Source organism: Microcaecilia unicolor, chromosome 1 (assembly GCF_901765095.1).
Source record: "Microcaecilia unicolor chromosome 1, aMicUni1.1, whole genome shotgun sequence".
NCBI classification, from domain to species: domain Eukaryota; kingdom Metazoa; phylum Chordata; class Amphibia; order Gymnophiona; family Siphonopidae; genus Microcaecilia; species Microcaecilia unicolor.
This window is the reverse complement of record NC_044031.1, coordinates 255883929-255904080: the sequence shown is the minus strand read 5'-3', so window position 1 is coordinate 255904080 and position 20152 is coordinate 255883929. Positions and strand designations below refer to the sequence as shown.

General features: G+C 41.2%; 1 protein-coding gene across 3 annotated transcripts in view; it reads left to right on the top strand.

Annotated features, from left to right (window-relative positions):
• NEK10 (NIMA related kinase 10) overlaps positions 1 to 20152 on the top strand; it is a 487142-nt gene that overhangs the window by 269788 nt on the left and 197202 nt on the right. For all 3 annotated transcript variants that reach the window (XM_030205786.1, XM_030205778.1, XM_030205768.1), the window contains exon 24: positions 18429 to 18558. In XM_030205786.1, the coding sequence (XP_030061646.1) occupies positions 18429 to 18558 (130 nt within the window). The remainder of the gene's footprint in view (positions 1 to 18428; positions 18559 to 20152) is intronic.

Genomic DNA, 20152 nt, shown 5'->3' with positions numbered 1-20152 from the left:
AGATTGTTTCTCGCTTCCATGTGAATCAGCAGCTCTGTCTCCCTTCCTTTCGTAGGGAGGACTACCCAGAGGAGTACTCTGCTCTTAAATATCTGGATGTGAGACGAGTCATCATCAGATACTTGGAAGTGACCAATGAGTTCCGGAAATCGGATCATCTGTTTGTCCTGTTTGCAGGTCCTCGTAAGGGTCTGCAGGCTGCTAAGCCTACAGTGGCAAGATGGGTCAAGGAAGCCATTGCAGCGGCTTATGTGGCCGCGGGGAAGGTGCCGCCTATCCAGCTGAAGGCTCACTCCACTAGAGCTCAGGCGGCCTCGATGGCAGAGGCCGGGTCCGTCTCCTTGGAAGAGATATGCAAGGCGGCAACTTGGGCTTCGGCTCATACATTCTCCAAGCATTACCGCTTGACTGTGGCTGCACGGGCGGAGGCCCGGTTTGGAGCTTCAGTGTTGAGGTCAGGGATTTCAATGTCCCGCCCTGGGTGAGTACTGCTTCGGTACATCCCACCAGTCTATGGATTGATCAGCTTGATGATATGGAAGGTAAAATTATGTATCATACCTGATAATTTTCTTTCCATTAATCATAGCTGATCAATCCATAGCCCCTCCCAGATATCTGTACTGTATTTATTCTGGTTGCATTTCAGGTCTTCAGTTACTTCAGAAAGACTTCGTGTTCAAGTTTTTTCACTTGGATTCTTCAAGAGTTCAGACGAGTTTGTGTTACAGTGAGCTGCTGCATTCCTCTCCCCTCCGTTTTACGGGGCTGGATTGAGATTTAAATTCTGCCGGCACTCCCTCCCGCTTCGTGCGGCTGTAGGGCAGCTTTGTACCCCTCCTGCTTCGGTGGTGTTAGGGTCAGTCAGCTCCTCCCGCGGTTGCAGGATAAGCCAGATCCCCCCGCATCGGCGGGTGTGGTGTCCCTCCCCCGCTCCGCGGGGATGAGCTGGACGGATTCCCCTCCCCCACTTGTGTGGGGATGAGCTGGGTTAATTCCCCTCCCCCGTTTCGGCGGTGGTGAGCTGGGCAGAGTGTCCCTTCGTGGGTGTAATTCTCTAAGTGCTGAGTCCTGCGGATGGAGCTTTGATATCGACATACTGAGGAGTTTCCGGCAGCACATGACCACATATAGGGAGGCAAAAGTTTGCTCTCTATCTCCACCTGCTGGTAGATGGACACAACCCACCAGTCTATGGATTGATCAGCTATGATTAATGGAAAGAAAATTATCAGGTATGATACATAATTTTACCTTATCCAAGACCAGGATGAGATCCTCATTCACGATGAGTTTTTGAGTTGAGCATGCCATTAGTTTTCCAGGTGATCAAGTGAGACACAAACACATGACAGACATAGTTGGAATGGGTGCAGATGATGGTGTTTTTGACTCCTTTAATAATAGCAGACTGTACGGCAGCAATCTTGGCATACTGGTTTGTTTTATGTCCCAGCCAGAATTTAAATTGTTCTTGAGGGTCCACAATGTCCCAAACCACACCAACTCCAGCCACCACTTCCTTGTCACTGTCTCTATGAAAGGCACATCCACCTACATATACCTGAGGGGCTTGTCCACTGTGTTCCTCACTATATAGCAAATGATTCAGAGACACATCTACTGCAGCCTGAGATGGTGCAACAGGAGGAATCCCCTCTAGATCATGTAGCTCGGCCAGGCGCTGTGCTACAGTGCTCTTGTGTCTCTGAGCAAACTTCCTGCTTACTGTGCTACTGCGGCTAAGAAAGCAAATAGAATATTAGGTATTATTAGGAATGGAATGCAAAACAAAAATGAGAACGTTATAATGTCCTTGTATCGCTCCATGGTGCGACCGCACCTCAAATATTGTGTTCAATTCTGGTCGCCACATCTAAAAAAAGATATAGTGGAATTAGAAAAAGGAGCCAAGAAAGGTGACAAAAATGATAAAGGGGATGGGACGACATCCCTATGAGGAAAGGCTAAAGCGGCTAGGGCTCTTCAGCTTGGAGAAAAGACGGCTGAGGGGAGATATGATAGAGGTCTATAAAATAATGAGTGGAGTTGAACAGGTAGACGTGAAATGTCTCTTTACGCTTTCCAAAAATACTAGATTAGGGAGCATGCGATGAAGCTATCAAGTAGTAAATTTAAAATGAATTGGAGAAAATCTTTCTTCACTCAACGTGTAATTAAACTCTGGAATTTGTTGCCAGAGAATATGGTAAAGGTGGTTAGCTTATCAGAGTTTTAAAAAGATTTGGACGGCTTCCTAAAGGAAAAGTCCTTAGACCATTATTAAATTGGACTTGAGAAAAATCCACTATTTCTGGGGATAAGCAGTATAAAATGTTTTGAACTTTTTTGGGATCTTGCCAGGTATTTGTGACCTGGATTGGCCACTGTTGGAAACAGGATGCTGGGCTTGATGGACCTTTGGTCTTTCCCAGTATGGAAAACTTATGTACTTATGTACTTCACTCTCATGGGCCACCCTTGCAGTGCTAAAGTCCAAGATATAATTTGACTATTGGTATCATGGCCAGCTTTAAGGCGATTACCGAAGTTCAAGACATGATGACTAGTCTTCACAATCAACTCTTTGCCTTGGACATAACTGCATATATGTTGTAGGGTCCATATGGCAATCAATAGTCCCTTCTCACAGTCACTATATTTTGCTTACCCGTAAGAAAGACTGTAGTTCGGAGACATTAGTAGGTGTCTTCAATTGCTGTAATGCCTGAATTATTTTCTTCTGGGGATAGAGCCCCTCAGCCAATACATCATACCCTAGATAATTAAGCAGACTGCAACATCATTGTCCATTTACCAGGGATAATTTAGCACCTGCATCCTTTAGTTGTTGGAAGATGTGCACAATCTCTATGAGATGTTCCAATAGAGTTTCACTTGTTTTCAAGATGTCATCTACATACACTAAAGAGCCTCTAGCCTCAGCATCTTGAACGTGCCTTGTGTAGGAAAATGTTAAATTCTGCTGGGGAATTGAGATTTCAAAAAAGCATTCTGTTCTAGGTATATTGGTTATCTCCGAAAGTAAATGTTAACTTGTATTGATCATGAGGTCATACAGGGATGGTCCAAACTCCTGAGGCTAAGTCTAGCTAGTGAAGTATTTGTAACCTCTTATGGTGGCAAGATTCTGGTCTAATAGGGCCATTGGCCACTTAGACAGTGGAATCTGCTTGTTCAGCTGACAGTAGTCCATCATGAGCCTCCAAGTGTTATTCTTCTTTCAAAAGGGCCACATGGGTGAATTATAGGTGCTGTTGCACTGTTGGATGATGTCTCTGTATTCCAAGGTGTTTATAATCTCCTGCACAGACTCTTAGGATGCCAAAGGAATTTTATATTGGTGTACAAAAACAGGTTTACTGTTAGGCTCTGTTGGAACAAGCATGACATGGAGGTCGGTTAGACCACAATCATATGAGTCCACTGCAAAAAGGTACTTGTAGATCAGATTCCTAAGCTGTTGTCTTTCTTCATCAGTGATACAGGCATCAGCCTGGGTGACCTGTTCTTCCACCATCATCTTGAACCCTGGAAAAGGGTAATTGCTGCAAATTTTCAACAACTCCTCTACCCTGTCATGTGCAAAAACTGTCTGCACAATGTGCTCTGCTTGAGTATTTGGGTGGGGTGACTCACAAGATACCCCACCACCCTCAAAACCACATGTGAGGAGTAGATGGTCCTCTTCTAATTTTATTGAGGTTGACTCCTTATCATGTGGCCAAACAATAAATCCACAAGACCTTTTGGACCAGTGTAAGCACTCTCAGGTATCTCCCCCCTGGGCAACAAGCCCGTGTTCTAGGAGCAGGACCAATAATGGGCAAACTAACTTCAACTCCAGTAAAGGAGTCCCCTACTAGGAAGCCTACGATCGCTCCCTTATGGATGGTGACTGCTTTGGGGAGACAATTCATAACCAGAATATAAATAGGGGTCTCAATTATTTTCAAGCAAGGCACAGCACAAGTGATTAACCCTAATTCTCAAAACTGAATATTTGGGTTGAAGAAAGCCACCTCATCAAGGGCTTGATGACCTTGGCAAATATGGAGTTTTAAAGGAAAGTCCTGAACCCCTCCTGTCTGAGCTGAAACAAGTAGTTGGGCAACTCCCCTTCTTTATATCTTATCCTATGAACTGCCTGGCAAGCCTCAAAGGGATGTCTACATGGCCCATAATGTTTTACCAGGACCTGTTTGAATGCCAACAGATTTGTCCGCTTGTAAGCTGACATGGTAGCTATGACATTGTGGCCTGCAAATGTCCAAGGAATAAGGACATTGATATTTCCATCCCTTTCTAGTCCTAAGGCATCTAGAACTGTGTGAATCTGGTCCAGGTGGTCTTTTATGGATATTGTCCCTCCCCTGGTGAAGAGTGTTACCATCTTCCTAAGTTCCATTATTCTTTTGTCCAGGTCTACAGGCTTAGCTTCCAGAGAAGATGTTTTAGACCCACAAGTATTGGAGGGACCCTCCTGCACTAGAGTCTGAGTATGGACCTGTGATCTTCAATGGTTTCTGATGTTCTCCAGCACTTGTCTAGGAGTACTGACTACAGAATAAGATCTGGGGTGTCCCCTTGATAACTCTTCCTCGCTTTTCTCACCATCAGAGTCATCCCCCGATTCTAAGGCAGGACAATCCTCTGGGGTCAAGGGACTGCTTTTTAGATTATCAACCTCATCTGGGTGGTGTGAGCCATATCAACACGATCACATCTTCTGCAATGGTCTTAAGATCCCAATCTGCCCGTTCGGCACATCCTCTCAACTCCTCGGTGTCTGCCTGGATTTTGGCCTTCTGATCCAGAGTGACCAAACAATGGTTACTCACACTCTTAATTTGTTTTTGGAAATGGCCCAAGCATCCCATCACAACATCATCAGCTGGATTCACTTGATGACACACACCAACATCCTTTTCCCCTTTTACTCTTTCAAGTTCCATCCATAGCAAATCTAGTTCCATTGACGCAGAAGTCAGAGCACTCTCCTTAGCACATTTCTCTATCCACAGTTCATCCTTATCTTTCTGTAAAGAAAGGTTTTATTCCCATAATGCCTTACACATTGGTGACATTTCCTCATTCCTTTGGATAACCTGACCTTGCTCCAGAGAGGACACTCTGTTTTGACTGCCAAACAAACAAGGCTTCTTCCTCTCTTCACAGCCTTCAGGGTCTTGTTGTATACCCTGGAAAGATCTGCACTGAACCTCAAGGGATGCTTTGTCTTTTAGCAGGCTCACATTTTCTTGTTCAAACATTCTATCTTTCAAAGCACACAGTCATAATCCTTCTCCAGAATGATGTGCTTGTTCTGAAGGGAATTAAGCTTCATCTCAAAAGTTAATTCGCTCTTTAACAATACCTTTTTATCTTTCTCATATTTTGTATGTTCATCCTTCACAGCATCAAGCATCTTCTGGAGCTGTGTCTGCTGTGTCTCCAAAGTAGCCTTAGCTTTTATCAACTCGACATTTTCATATCACACTGTTTTATAGTCCTGCTGAAGAGAATCGAGCCATGATTCCGGGACCGACCTGTCTATGACAAAGGAAATATTTTCATCCACTCGGAGGAGGGAAAGGTGAGTAGCGGAGTGCCTTAGGGATCAGTGCTGGGGCCGATTCTGTTCAATATATTTGTGAGTGACATTGCTGAAGGGTTAGAAGGTAAAGTTTGCCTATTTGCGGATGATATTAAGATTTGCAACAGAGTGGACGCCCGGGAGGGAGTGGAAAGCATGAAAAGGGATCTGAGGAAGCTAGAAGAATGGTCTGAGGTTTGGCAATTCAAATTCAATGCGAAGAAATGCAAAGTGATGCATTTAGGGAGTAGAAACCCACGAGAGACGTATGTGTTAGGCAGGGAGAGTCTGATAGGTACTGAGGGGGAGAGGGATCTTGGGGTGATAGTATCCGAGGATCTGAAGGCGACGAAACAGTGTGACAAGGCGGTGGCCGTAGCGAGAAGGTTGCTAGGCTGTATAGAGAGAGGTGTGATCAGCAGAAGAAAGGAAGTGTTGATGCCCCTGTACAAGTCGTAGGTGAGGCCCCACCTGGAGTATTGTGTTCAGTTTTGGAGGCCGTACCTTCCAAAGGATGTTAAAAAAATAGAAGCGGTGCAAAGAAAAGTAAAATGAATCAGAGAAAATATTTCTTCACTCAATGTGTAATTAAACTCTGGAATTCTTTGCCAGAGAATGTGGTTAAAGCAGTTAGCTTAGCAGGGTTTTAAAAAGGTTTGGCTAGCTTCCTAAAAGAAAAGTCCATAAGTCATTATTAAAATGGACTTGAGAAAATCCCTTCTTATTTTGGGATATGCAACATAAAATGTATTGTACTGTTTTGGGATCTTGCCAGGTTCTTATGACCTGGATTGGCCACTGTTGGAAACAGGATACTGGGCTTGATGGACCTTCAGACTATCCCAGTATGGCAACACTTATGTATATATATATGTAGGCTGTTTCTGTGTTTAAAAGCAGCTCTCTACTTAGACAGCTTATTAGACATGTTTTGAACACTTAACAAAAGTGAAACCTACCCACGGACAAATGTCCGGGAAGAATGCCAATATTATGGCAATATGTACCCGGCTAACTATAAACAAAGATAGTAAACTTCTGGGAAGCAGTCCAAAGCCTCTAATAGCTTGGCTAATGCTATTTAAATGAAAACTAAAAAGTGAACTGGAACTCTTGGGCCGTCTAACATAATATTGAGGTGCAAAGCAGTTCCCCCTTCCAGGGATCTAGATATCAATCTGCTTATCTAATGGTGGAACCTCCAAATCTGTGGGAACAAAACAGATAACACTCTTTTTCGGGTGTATTTGTGTACCTGACATTAGTATAAATTATGACAGAAATGGGTCCCAAACAAAGCTAACATTAGTAAGTACACCCCAAGTTTATAAAAATAGGGTCTTATTTTATTTATAGTAGCAGCAAATGACATAAAGTAAAAAGGAATAAAGACAAAGACAATTCTATTCCAGAAATAGCTTGGAGTAAAGGTATATAAATCCCTAGCTAGATTCTAAAGTATAAAGAGTCACTCTAACCCCAGAGCACTGTCACAAAGATACATAATACATTTACAACCTGATGTAGTCCTTTAGATGTCAGTATGTTCCTCCAATGTCCATCTGGTCCAAAGCAGATCTTAGCCCTCAAATGTGATATTGACACACAGCCCTGTAGCTTTGATAAGAGATGCCTTTTATGAAGAAAATCAGGAGCCTTATCTTTATTGATTATGTATGTTCTATCCTTGAAGAACATAAACAAGTAGTTCCAAGTGTCCTGCATTGACATTAATTCTGATAACAGCTTGCTGCATTGACGTTAATTCTGATAACAACCTTCACCAATGCTGATAAAATTATCTTTTATCAGAAGCTTCTGTACAGTAAACAAGAGTTGTTATTCTTCTGTTAGACTTGTTGTCTCCAGAATGTCTTAGCGTCTTTATAGAGGAAATGTCTGAATTTGCACATTACAATTAGGTTCTTAATGCTGGATAGTGCCATATTTGTAGGACCATGTATGTTATGTAGATCCATATAGTCACATAGATGGCTAGACATAGTGCTCCTTATAGTGCTTCAGTAGTGCTTGCATTGCTCCTACATTATCTGCATTGTTTTGGGATCCGCTTGGATTTCTGTGCAGAAATCTAGGCATGATATATAGAATCCAGGGAAATGTGGCCATATTAGATACCTGTCTATAACTGCCAATGTGTTCTTGTCTTCCACTTCTTGCTTCAGTACTGGACAAACAACTCTTTTTCTTAAATGGGAGGATAAGCTTCTGTTTGTAAAGAAGTATTCACTATTTGTGCCAGCCTGCCACTACTTTGTCCATCATTCCGTGCAATATAGTCAATGAGCAAGGATCTAAAACAGATCCACCTGATTTCTGTCCTTTTATCACCTGTAATTTGAAATTTTATGAAATGATTTCTATATATTCAGACCCATTTTTTAACTGGCTCTTACTTAATGACCTGGACTTTCAAGCTCCTTGGAATAGAGTTTCATATATCTATAAAATTAGCTATACAGGGTTCTGTTCTTGGTCCCCTCCTCTTTTCTATCTACACTTCTTCCCTTGGTTCATTAATCTCATCCCATGGCTTTTCCTACCATCTCTATGCTGATGACTCCCAAATCTACCTTTCTACCCCTGATATCTCACCTTGCATCCAAACCAAAGTTTCAGCGTGCTTGTCTGACATTGCTGTCTGGATGTCTCAACGCCACCTGAAATTAAATATGACCAAAACAGAGCTTCTCATTTTCCCCCCCAAACCCACCTCCCCGCTCCCCCCGTTTTCTATTTCTGTTGATGGCTCTCTCATTCTCCCTGTCTCCTCAGCTCGAAACCTTGGGGTCATCTTTGACTCTTCTCTCTCCTTCTCTGCTCATATCCAGCAGATTGCCAAGACCTGTCGTTTCTTTCTTTACAACATCCGTAAAATCCGCCCCTTTCTTTCCGAGCACTCTACCAAAACCCTCATCCACACCCTTGTCACCTCTCGTTTAGACTACTGCAATCTGCTTTTTGCTGGCCTCCCACTTAGTCACCTCTCCCCTCTCCAGTCGGTTCAAAACTCTGCTGCCCGTCTCATCTTCCGCCAGGGTCGCTTTACTCATACTACCCCTCTCCTCAAGACCCTTCACTGGCTCCCTATCCGTTTTCGCATCCTGTTCAAACTTCTTCTACTAACCTATAAATGTACTCACTCTGCTGCTCCCCAGTATCTCTCCACACTCGTCCTTCCCTACACCCCTTCCCTTGCACTCCGCTCCATGGATAAATCCTTCTTATCTGTTCCCTTCTCCACTACTGCCAACTCCAGACTTCGCGCCTTCTGTCTCGCTGCACCCTACGCCTGGAATAAACTTTCTGAGCCCCTACGTCTTGCCCCATCCTTGGCCACCTTTAAATCTAGACTGAAAGCCCACCTCTTTAACATTGCTTTTGACTCGTAACCACTTGTAACCACTCGCCTCCACCTACCCTCCTCTCTTCCTTCCCGTCCACATTAATTGATTTGATTTGCTTACTTTATTTATTTTTTGTCTATTAGATTGTAAGCTCTTTGAGCAGGGACTGTCTTTCTTCTATGTTTGTGCAGCGCTGCGTATGCCTTGTAGCGCTATAGAAATGCTAAATAGTAGTAGTAGTAGTAATACATAACTCAGTAAAAGCATCAGCAGAAGTCCTTTATCTGCCAGCTTCAAAGCAAGCATGACAGTGAGTTTATTCATGACCCAAAACAATTGCTGAGAATTTAGAGCTGAGTGAATTTGAGCAGACACAAAAAACGTTCCTTGTTGCAAACTGTACTATTATATGGTACTAGTTTAGCACCAAGATCACAACTATGATGTTGCTGGCACTCTATTTGCCTAAAGTCTTGCTTGTGTTCCTGAAACTGAAGTGGAAAACAAGGGAGGGGTGTATTTGAACTCCCCATGCATCTTTCTCTCTCTTACCAGAGCTACTATATCTAAAACATCCTGCATAGAACCACTGCACTTTTCTACCATCTTGAGGGGGTTAAACTGATCCCGTTAGGACATATCAAGGTGTAGTTGCCTACGATTGATATAAGGAACTCTTCTTAACTGGGTTAGTCTGCTGGGCTATAGTTTTCTGAATCTGCAACTGACTGTTAACCAAGTGATGATCAGACAATAACAGGATAACAATTGATTTGGGAGACCCCACCCTCCCCTCTTACACCTAGAAAAAAGTCCAAAGTGTGTCCTGCCAAATGATAGGTCCAGATGGCATTTGGTTATAAGCAAATCCTATCATTGCCTCTACAAATGATTCTGCTTCAGTGTTAGATATCTCCTCCACATGGAAATTGACATTACCAATTATCATTGAGATGGCCTAAACTAAAATCTGATGTTACCAAAAACTCACCTAGTGCTAGTGAGTCAAAGGCCTGAGGCACTGGCAGCCAATAAAACAAAAGACTAAAAATGGAGATTGTACCACTAAACCCTATGTCAAACCAAATTACTACAGTAACATGACCGAGGCTTGCTTCATAAATTGGTAAACCTCCCTCCAGCAGTCTTTAGCATTTACTCTTGACTGATATTCGAACAAATACTCTGAGGGGCAAAGCTTATTCAGAACTAATGAATCTGCATCAGACAGCCATGATTTGGAAATATAGAACATATATCAGTCTTCAGTAATCATGTCAGCAATGATGGATGATTTGTTAAGAACAGGATGCATATAAGATTTAGATAGCCAAATCAAAGATATTAACTACATATGGGTAATAGTTTTTCTTGCTGTGTCTCATTTAGGACCTTAACAACTCATATCTTTTCATTGCTATATTTACCACTCCTAAAATAACAGAAATTTGCCCCTCTCCATCCCCATAATCTGTTGTCCCATCTAAATTCTGAAGATGCATAGTTTAGTTTGATATGTCTTCTTACACAGCTAATATAACAAAGTGGTTCACAATTTCCATAGTGGAGACTATGGAACAAAAATATAGATGATTTACAACTTCCATAATGAAAAATATAGACATGACTACCAGAAATAGAACAAAGCAAATCATACTAGACAGAATATGAGTATTCTATACACTGTAATTCTCAGATTGAACTAATATATCGGTTCCACAAGTAGATTGTCCCAGCACCAAAGTACATCACTAATATTAACGATACAAATTCCTTTAAAAAGTTTAAATGTCCCATATTGGGCTATAGATACAGTCATCCCCAACTTAAGCAACTTTTCACTCCAATAACTTGCTTCAATGGGGAAATTCAATGTCAATGAAGAAATCTTCTTAAAGTATCAAAGAACAAACCTTAAAAGGCTGTTGAGAGCTCCTATTCTGAAACAGGTTTGCTAACAGGCTGTGTCTTTTCAGACAGATTGATGCAGTCCTGGTTTTACCCAAATGTAGGCAGGAACTTGTAGTTTCCTCAACAACAAAAAAAACTACTACAAGTCCATGCATGCTATGGACTTGAACCAGGACCAAATAAGCCAGCCTGAAAATCAGCTGGACAGGTTGAAGAGGGTGTAGCAGGGGTTACAGTGGAGCACTGATTAAATTCTGCAGCATCTTATTGTTTTCTGGCTGGTTAAATAGTGCTTAAGTGACTAACAATGGATATTCAGCAGGAGATAACCTATTGCCTTCCACTGAATATCACAGTTAGGGGGAGAATCTATATATGGCACCTAAAAAATCTGCATGGAAAACATTTCCACCTAAGTGTATTCTATAAGCAGTACCTAGATTTAGGCACCGTATATAGAATATGCTTAGTTGATATCTCAGCGCCTAAAACTATGTGTGTCCATTTACACCAACGAAAACATGGTATAAATTCCGTTGCATAAATTTAGGTGCATTGAGCCATATTCTATAACCACATATGTAAATTTTAGAATGTCCATGAAATTTCCACGCCCATAACCTTGTCCCTTTTTGCCTGCACGCATTAAAATTTAGGCGCTCTGCATTAGAGGATACATTTAGGGATTTGTGCACTTAAATTCTAATTATTGTCAATTAGTACTCATTATTGCTTGTTAAGTGCTGTTAACAATACTGATTGGCTTGTTAAGTCAATTAAATTATGCATGCTGTTATAGAATCCACTTGGATTTCAGCGCAGAACGCTAGGCTTGTTACATAGAATCTGAGGGTTAGCTGTTAGCTGCTAATTAGATATATCATGTGACATAGCTGGTTAGGTGTGGATATTCAGTGCCAAACCGGCTATGTTGAGCAGTCAAAATAGGCCGTTTAAATAGCAGGCATATCTTCAACTGCTAAAAAGTTAACTAGTTAGCACTGAATATCAGCACAGCCGGTTAACTTTTTAGCAGCCAAAATAAACCTGGATTTTCAGTGCCAGTTGCTGGAAATGGCCCAGCATTGAATATACGGGGTCAGCGCCGATCACGACACTTATGTTGGCTGCCTTCAGTGGGCTGAATATCGGCACCAGTGTCTTCTTTTTTTAAGCAGGTTCAAAGGTGTAAACTCACTGCAATCCTTATTCTAACTGCTTTTTTATAGTCCTATTTCCTTTATAGATTTGAATTAATTTGGTAAGAATCTGAGTTTAGGGACTGCTAACATCAAGATGTATTGTTCCTTTCCTTTGTTTCAGTCAGTATTTACCTGCCAAGTCGATTAAATCTTGGTGCATATGGTCACAAAAAGGGCAATTCTTCAACTGAGCACCTCCATTTGGATGCCCTGAGAACATGTGGTTGGAGCTTATTCTATAATAGTGCCTGGGCATAATTGTGGACATCTAAATATGTTTGGGCTTTATGATACTTACAGTACTCTGTAAGTTATGGACATAAATAGGACCCTCACCCATGTCCTGCCCATCCTCCACCCCTTGCATTTACGTGCTATATAAGTTACAGAATAATGCTAAGGCTCCCAGCTGGCAGTTTTGTGGGTAAGTGTACATAGATGTTAGTATTATACACACTTATGCACACAAAGGGCACACAATTGCTGGTGCCTAGATTATAGAATTGCCCTTCATGTCATGTCTGCTTCATGTATCACAAATAACAATGTAAACATGTTTATGATTTTGTACTGTTTCGATACTGGAATTATACTGATTTCAATCAGGCCTGCAAGGAGGTAAATGTCCTGGCTCACAGTTAAGGCTGGATTCTATAATTAGTGTGCAAATTTACATGTGCAGAATTGCATGCTATTCTGAAATGTGTGCACAACTGAATTGGCTAACGAGCCAATTAACCCCAATAATAGGGGGCTAACAAATTATTGGCATTAATGGGCAACAATTTAGATTTGCAACTCATCTTGCTAAACACTATTCTATAAAGATCCATGTGCAAATCTTCTGATGTGCAACTCAAATGGGGACATGGCCATGAGAGGGGTATGGGCAGGTCAGGCCATTCATTAAAAATGCACAGTGTTACTGAATTCCCGAGATCCGTGCCTAATTTACATGCCAAGATTTACACCAGGTTTCGGTTGTTGTAAATCCTCGCACCTAGTGTTGAGCATGGATTCCGGTACTACATGCTCTTCTATAAAGGGCACTGATCCCAGAATGCCTGTTATAAAATATCGTTCAGCACCAATTTTTTCGACACCAAATTTTGAGCACCATTTACTGAATCCAGTCTTTAATGTATTGTTGACATATGTATCTATTATCAATTAATATGCAATCCTATGCTGTCATGGACTCAGATATCTCATCCTCTCCCCACCGATATTTAAACACTGTGGTTTAAATAGTTGTGTGCCATTTATAGAATAGTAACTTATATGTTGCTCTGAAGATAGGGATATTATCAGTGGAGTGCCGCACGAATCAGTCCTAGGGCCGGCTCTTTTTAACATCTTTGTGAGTGATATTGCGGAAGGGCTGTCTGGTAAAGTTTGTCTCTTTGCAGATGATACCAAACTCTGCAACAGGGTGGACACCCCGGAAGATGTGGATGACATGAGGAAGGACCTAGCGAAACTTGAGGAATGGTTCAATATTTGGCAACTGAGATTTAATGCTAAAAAATGCAGGGTTAGACACTTGGGTCACAAGAATCCAATGGAATGGTACAATATCAAGGGTGAAGTGCTTCTGTGTACAAAGGAAGAGAGGGACTTGGGGGTGATTGTGTCTAATGACCTTAAAGTTTCCAAACAGGTGGAATAAGCGATGGTCATAGCCAGAAGGATGCTTGGGTGCATAAGGAGAGGGATGACCAGGAGGAAGAAAGAGGCGATGGTGCCCATGTATAAGTCTCTGGTGAGGCCCCATTTAGAGTACTGTGTGCAATTCTGGAGATTGCACCTACGGAAGAATATAAACAGGATGGAGTCGGTTCAAAGTGTGGCTATAAATTTGGTAAGCGGTCTTGGACATAAAATGCATAGGGACAGGCTCAAGAACCTCAACATGTATACACTGGAAGAGAGGAGGGAGAGAGGAGATATGGTAGAGGTGTTTAACTGTCTCAGGGGCATTAATGTACAGGAAGTGAGCCTTTTTCAAATGAAGAAAAACTCTGGAATGAGTGGGCATACGATGAAGTGGCAGATGTAGCAGCAGACAACAACAGACCACAGAAGAACAGGGACCCTGCCACCTGTGCTGCCTACACTGTTCCTGCTGCCCAAAGTGCTCTCATGGTTCCATTGGAGTGATTTTGGTCCAACATAGAAAGTTGAAAAGAAAAAAAACAATTCTTTTCCTCCCCTACCTCTTTCTGCATACCTTGGGATCTTGTCCTCTCAGTCAAACTACTATATGGAACTGAGGGGAGCCGTAGGGCCTCAGTGCTGAAATTCTGGCAACCGTTCTAGAAAACTCTGGAAGAGGCTATCTGTTCATTACTAAGTTTAGTAACATTGCCCATGTGTGTGACTGTTGAACTGCTGTGTCAAGAGAACACTTACTATAGATAAGCACCTTTGCTGTACTCAGCATTTGGACAATTTAGCCACTTCTTACTACCAAGCAATACCAACCTGAATGAGTCTGAACCTTTAAATCCACCCAGGATTGGGTCAGTCGCTGTGAGTCATAGAACTCAATGGCATATTGCTGTCAAGAAAATCTGCACATGTTGCTGAAGCCTGTAAAGACAGACATGGTTCATATTACTACCACCTTTTAAATTCACTCTTCTTTATAAGTATAAAATAATTATGTTAAAACAATTATTATGCTATTTATTTTGAAATTACAGTCACAATTCGGTGTGTTAATTTTTATGCTCTTTATTTTGAAATTTCAGTCTCCATCATTTTAGAAAGAATAGCTTAATGTCTTATTACAATAAGGTAGAGATAGCTCTGTAGAATAATTACGTAGCAGAAGCAGAAATAGTCTAATTTGCTGTTGTGCTACTCCTATCCACTCCCTCACTATCCTGGCAGAGCAGTTAGGGTTTTTTTTTTTTGTCCAAAGTCTATTACTATTATAATTGGTGTCCGTTATTACTTGAACTGCCTCTTTGAGTGTCTGAATTTATATAGAAATACTGAATGAAATCAATTAACAAAGATGTACAACATAACATCAACATATTGAGAGTGCTGAAAGGATGAAGACGAGTCTGTATTTTCTTCCAGGTTTGTGTAAGACCACAGATTGAGGGTTATTTTTTTTTTCTTTTCGAAAAGCATTCCATGGAAAATTGCTGCTGTGATTCACTTCGTATTGAGCTGCTGATTATTACTTTGTGAGGTTGGCAGCTTGATGGGAATTCCTAGCTGCCAACAGCATCAACTTCCTTTGAATGCTGACAGATGTGGTAAGAGTGATTTCAGTTTGGAAATCACTGCACTGTTGCAGTTACCAGCAACCAAAGGAGGTCAACAGCTCCAAGCGAAAGACATCAATAAACAGAAGAATTCCATTTTTAAAAGCACTTTACTATTGAATCTGTGTGAAAACTTCTTTATATTACCAGAGTTATTAACAACTAAACAGCTACTACAGTATCAATTCATTATTCATATGAGGCAGTATGAACTTAATTTTATTGTTTTGCACAAATTTGTCAGCTTGGAATTATCTGTATATATAAAATTACATATATTCTTTACTTAAATCAACAGTACCAATTTTTGAGCCCTGTTTACTAAGGTGCGCTAGCGTTTTTATCACGCGCTAAAATTAGCATGCACTAAACACTAAAGTCGTCCATTTGTTTCTATGGGCATGCTAAAAATGCAAGTGCGCCCTTAGCACAGCTTAGTAAACAGGGCCCTTTGCTTTCAAAATTGTTTGAGACTAGTGCTTATTGAAACATATTTTGGCACATTGAGCACTCTTCTGACCTTCTGTATCTGCTTGAGTTTTATTTTGTTTCCATATTTTTGAATTATAATTTATTGAGTATATATATATTTTCATTCAGTAATTGAAAGGGAAAGGGAATGGGACTTGATATACTGCCTTTCTGTGGTTTTTACAACTACATTCAACATGTTTTACATAGTATATACAGATACTTATTTGTACCTGGGGCAAGGGAGGGTTAAATGACTCTCCCAGGATCAAAGTCTGCTGCACTAACCACTAGGCTACTTCTCCACTCAACAAGTCAGCCTGTTAAATTACTTTAAGCCGCAGGCCAACAGAACATTACGGGGTCTTTTCACAAAGCCATGTTAAAAAGTGGGTGGGTGAAATTGCCACTCACCAGGCCACTTTTTACTGTGGCAGGAAAAAGGCCTTTAAAAAAAAAAAAATGGAGCATTAAATAGCTGTGTGCTAATATTAAAATTAGCGAACGACCATTTACCTCCTGAGCCCTTACTACCACCTATTTAGAAAGCGGTAAGGGCTCACACACTAACCTGGTAGTAATTGGGCAGCACATGGCAATGTGGCTGCACTGTTGATTACCGCTGGTACCATCCCCCGTGGTAGAAAATATTAAATTATCTTCTACCGCTGGAAACAGCATGCACCAAAATCAGAACTACCACTGGGAGCACTGTCACGGCTCTGCCGTGCCTCCTGCCCTGACTCACCTCTGTTGCTCTGGGATGGGGTCCCATGCTCTTCTCGGGCCTTGAGCATTCCTGATGCTCTGGGATGCCTTTTGGCCCAGTTTCCACCTTCTGTGCTGCGCTGGTGAGGGTTGGTCTTCATAGGTGTGCGCACAAACAGGAAGCCTTACTTTTAAAGGGAACACCTTTCTGTGACATAAGGGTGCCTGGGACGCTGCTACAGTGCTTTTGTAACAGGTCTCCAGGAGCTGTGCCTTGTCTTGCCTTGTTTTGTGTGTCTCCAAGTTCCTACCTTGCCTGCCATGTCTCCAAGTTCCAGCTTTGCCTCCTCTCCCAGTTCTACCCTTGTCTCCTCTCCCAGTTCTACCCTTGCCTGTCTTGTCCCCCAGTTCCAGCCTTGCTTTGTCTTCGAGTTCCAGCCTTGCTTTTTCTTCGAGTTCCAGCCTTGCCTTGTCTCCAAGTTCCTGCCTTGCCTACTCAAGACTAGTCTTGTTTCCAGCTCCTGCTCAGCCTTGTCTCCTGCTCTGTCTTGTCCCATTTGGTCTTGTCTCCAGTCCTTGCTTTTGGAATTACCAAAAGAAAAGTATAAAAACTATTCCACAAATCAGAAAAATACAAATTCTGGTTAATCCATCTAGTTAGTCTACATATATGGAGATCCAAAGCTTATTACTAGAAGAGGATATATCAAGAATTTAAAAGAAAAAAAGGAAATACCAGCAACTTAACAAGCTCAATTACTCCAGAGATTTTACCAAAGGAAGCAATAATAATTCTTTTGTCTTTTACTGTTCCTTTGTCCTCCAAAAAAAAGATTGTAACTGCGATGGCTCATAAAAAGCATATGAATTATTTTCTAACTGAAATTTTGCATCTAAAGGGCAGTATGTTTCTATTGTATTGAGTTAGTTTATTTTTAATGATGTTTACTGTATACTATGGGTTTGTCACTAAGTATGCCAGTGATCAAAGTTATCCAGCTAAGCTTATCTGGATAACATTAATTGGGTTTCAGCAGACTTAACTGAATAAGTCCCATTGCTGAATAGGACTGGTTAAAGTTATCCTGATAAACATATTAAGTCTGCTATTCTTCCCTCTTTTCCATGATATTCAGCCATGTTTGATTTAAATACCAGTCACTACGGATCTTTTATACACAGGTATTTGGTACCGGTATCTGGATACCAGCTTGTGCTGAATATCCAGGTATAACCTGGTTGCTGGCAGTTATCTGGGTATCTGCATTGTTCAGCTGGTACCTGGATAATTAACTGGATAAAGTTTAGACAGTCTTTTTGCTGTCATAACTTTATCTGGGTAGATATTCCATTAGTGGTCTGAATACTGTCGATAACTGGGTACCTAGAAATGCCACCCATGCTCTGACACTGGCCCACCCCAGCTAGGGTGCTCAGAAAGGATGTTCAGCAGGATTATGTTATTCATGCCACTGAAACTACTGGAGCTTCTCCTATGAGGAAAAGTGGCACTGAATACTGACCCATTTGTGTCCCTACTTATCCAGTTCAGTTTAACCAGACAGTACTGAATATAAACCATACGTCTGGAATGCTCGAAACACTGCTTTTATGTGGTCAGAATGGGTGAAAGGAAAAAGAGTTCAAAATCAAAGATTTATCCTTGAAACTCCTGAAATCACTCAAACAAATCTTTTGAATACTGTCTTTTGTAAACTTTCTTGGACATTCCATGGAGGGTTGGGGAGGTCATGTAAAAGATTCTGAAGCAAATTGATCACTTTTGTGTTTTGGGATAGGAATTGTACTTATGGTCCTGCATTTTTGTTTGTTGTGTACTTGATTAGCATCCTTATTTATATTTATACAGCCCTGAAGTTGTGAAGAGTGAACCCTATGGAGAGAAGGCTGATGTTTGGGCTGCAGGATGCATTCTTTATCAAATGGCAACGCTCAACCCACCTTTCTACAGCAGCAACATGCTCTCCTTAGCTACTAAAGTACGCAGGTTTGCATACATATAGACTAAATTCTATAAATAGCGCCAAAGAAATCAGTGCTGAAAAAAACGCTAACCACTATTCTCTAAATGGTGCTCAAAGTTAGGCAGCTTTTATAGAAAAGCGCTTAGCGCCAGGAAGTGCAACTACATTTAGGCACAAATTTCCCTTATTCTATAACAATGCACCTAAATTGCAGGAATGCCCGACCCACCCATGACCCTCTCATTGCCATGCCCCCTTTTTTTGATCCACTCGTAAAGTTTTGCATGTAGATTGTAATTAATGTCAATTAGCATTGATAATTGATTATTAGGGCCCAATTATCAATGCCAATTGGCTCATTATTCAATTTCAATTCATGCCAAAATTTGAACGCGTAATTTAAAGCACCATTTATAGAATTTGGAGGATAATACTATTTCATTCTCAGGTTTCACACTTGGTTTAAAATTAAAAAAGGTTTCATTTGACTAGTAACAAAACAAATTTAAGGCTTATGCAGCACATTACTTTACTCTCCCAAAAGAGCACTGACACCACATCTGCAATCAATACAACAAGGGTATAAAAATATGGGTTCACAGAAACGACTGTTCCAAGCAGGTAGATAAATAACTATCTCCTGAGAATTGTTCCTATTTGCGGCAGTGGTACATTGGAGATGCTTTTTAATTCTTCATGTCATGTAGCTCAGGGATTGTACAGTTTGATGCAAAATTTTCTGCTATTGAGAAATAATCCTATACCGGCTGATGTTCAATGTCGGGCTGTCCGGCATTGAATATCCTTTTTTTTTTGGGCTGGTTTAAAGTTAACCAGCCAAGTCAATATTCAACGCTGGCTGCTTAGGTTTATAGTGGCCAAAGATAAGCTTTCTATTTGAGTGGCCTGATTTGGCTGCCAAAGTTATCCGGTGATGCACTGAATATTAGTGGTTAGGCAGTTATAGTGTGCGATATAGCTGGCTAACTGCTCTGCGCTAACATTCAGCAGAGATAACTGGCTATCTCATGCTGAATATTAACGCTTTGTTGGTTAAGTGCTATTTAACCAGCCAGGATCCATTCCTGGCCGGTTAAATAGTGCTGAATATTGGCCAGATAATTCTTAAGTCATCTGTGGTCTGAAGAACTACTTATTTCTAGGGTTGCCAACTTAACTCTGTTTTCTAGGATAGGCTAAGCCTGGTCAGATTTTACTCCACTGCATCCAGTGCAATTTAAAATCCTGATATTCTTAACAAAGCCAATGGGGATATTGGAAGTATTCATGAATGCATGCAATAGGGCTAAAGCTAGGACAGGTTCAACCTACCCTGAAAAAAACAGTCAGTTGGCAATCTTATTTGTTCTCTGTTTATACAGTTGATCATTGAGATACTCTTTCACTTCCAAAAATGTTCCGATAAGTTAAGGTGTCCTTGTTTCTTCAGAGACAATCAGCCCTTCAAGTCCTCAGAAGTGAGTGATGTCATCCAACCAAGCCTGTCCTGCCAGCTCCAACACTTTATATAAGTAAAGATAATAGCTAATTATCATACGTGAAAGGCACTTATATATCATACATCTTTAATTGTGTGTCTTGAACACCT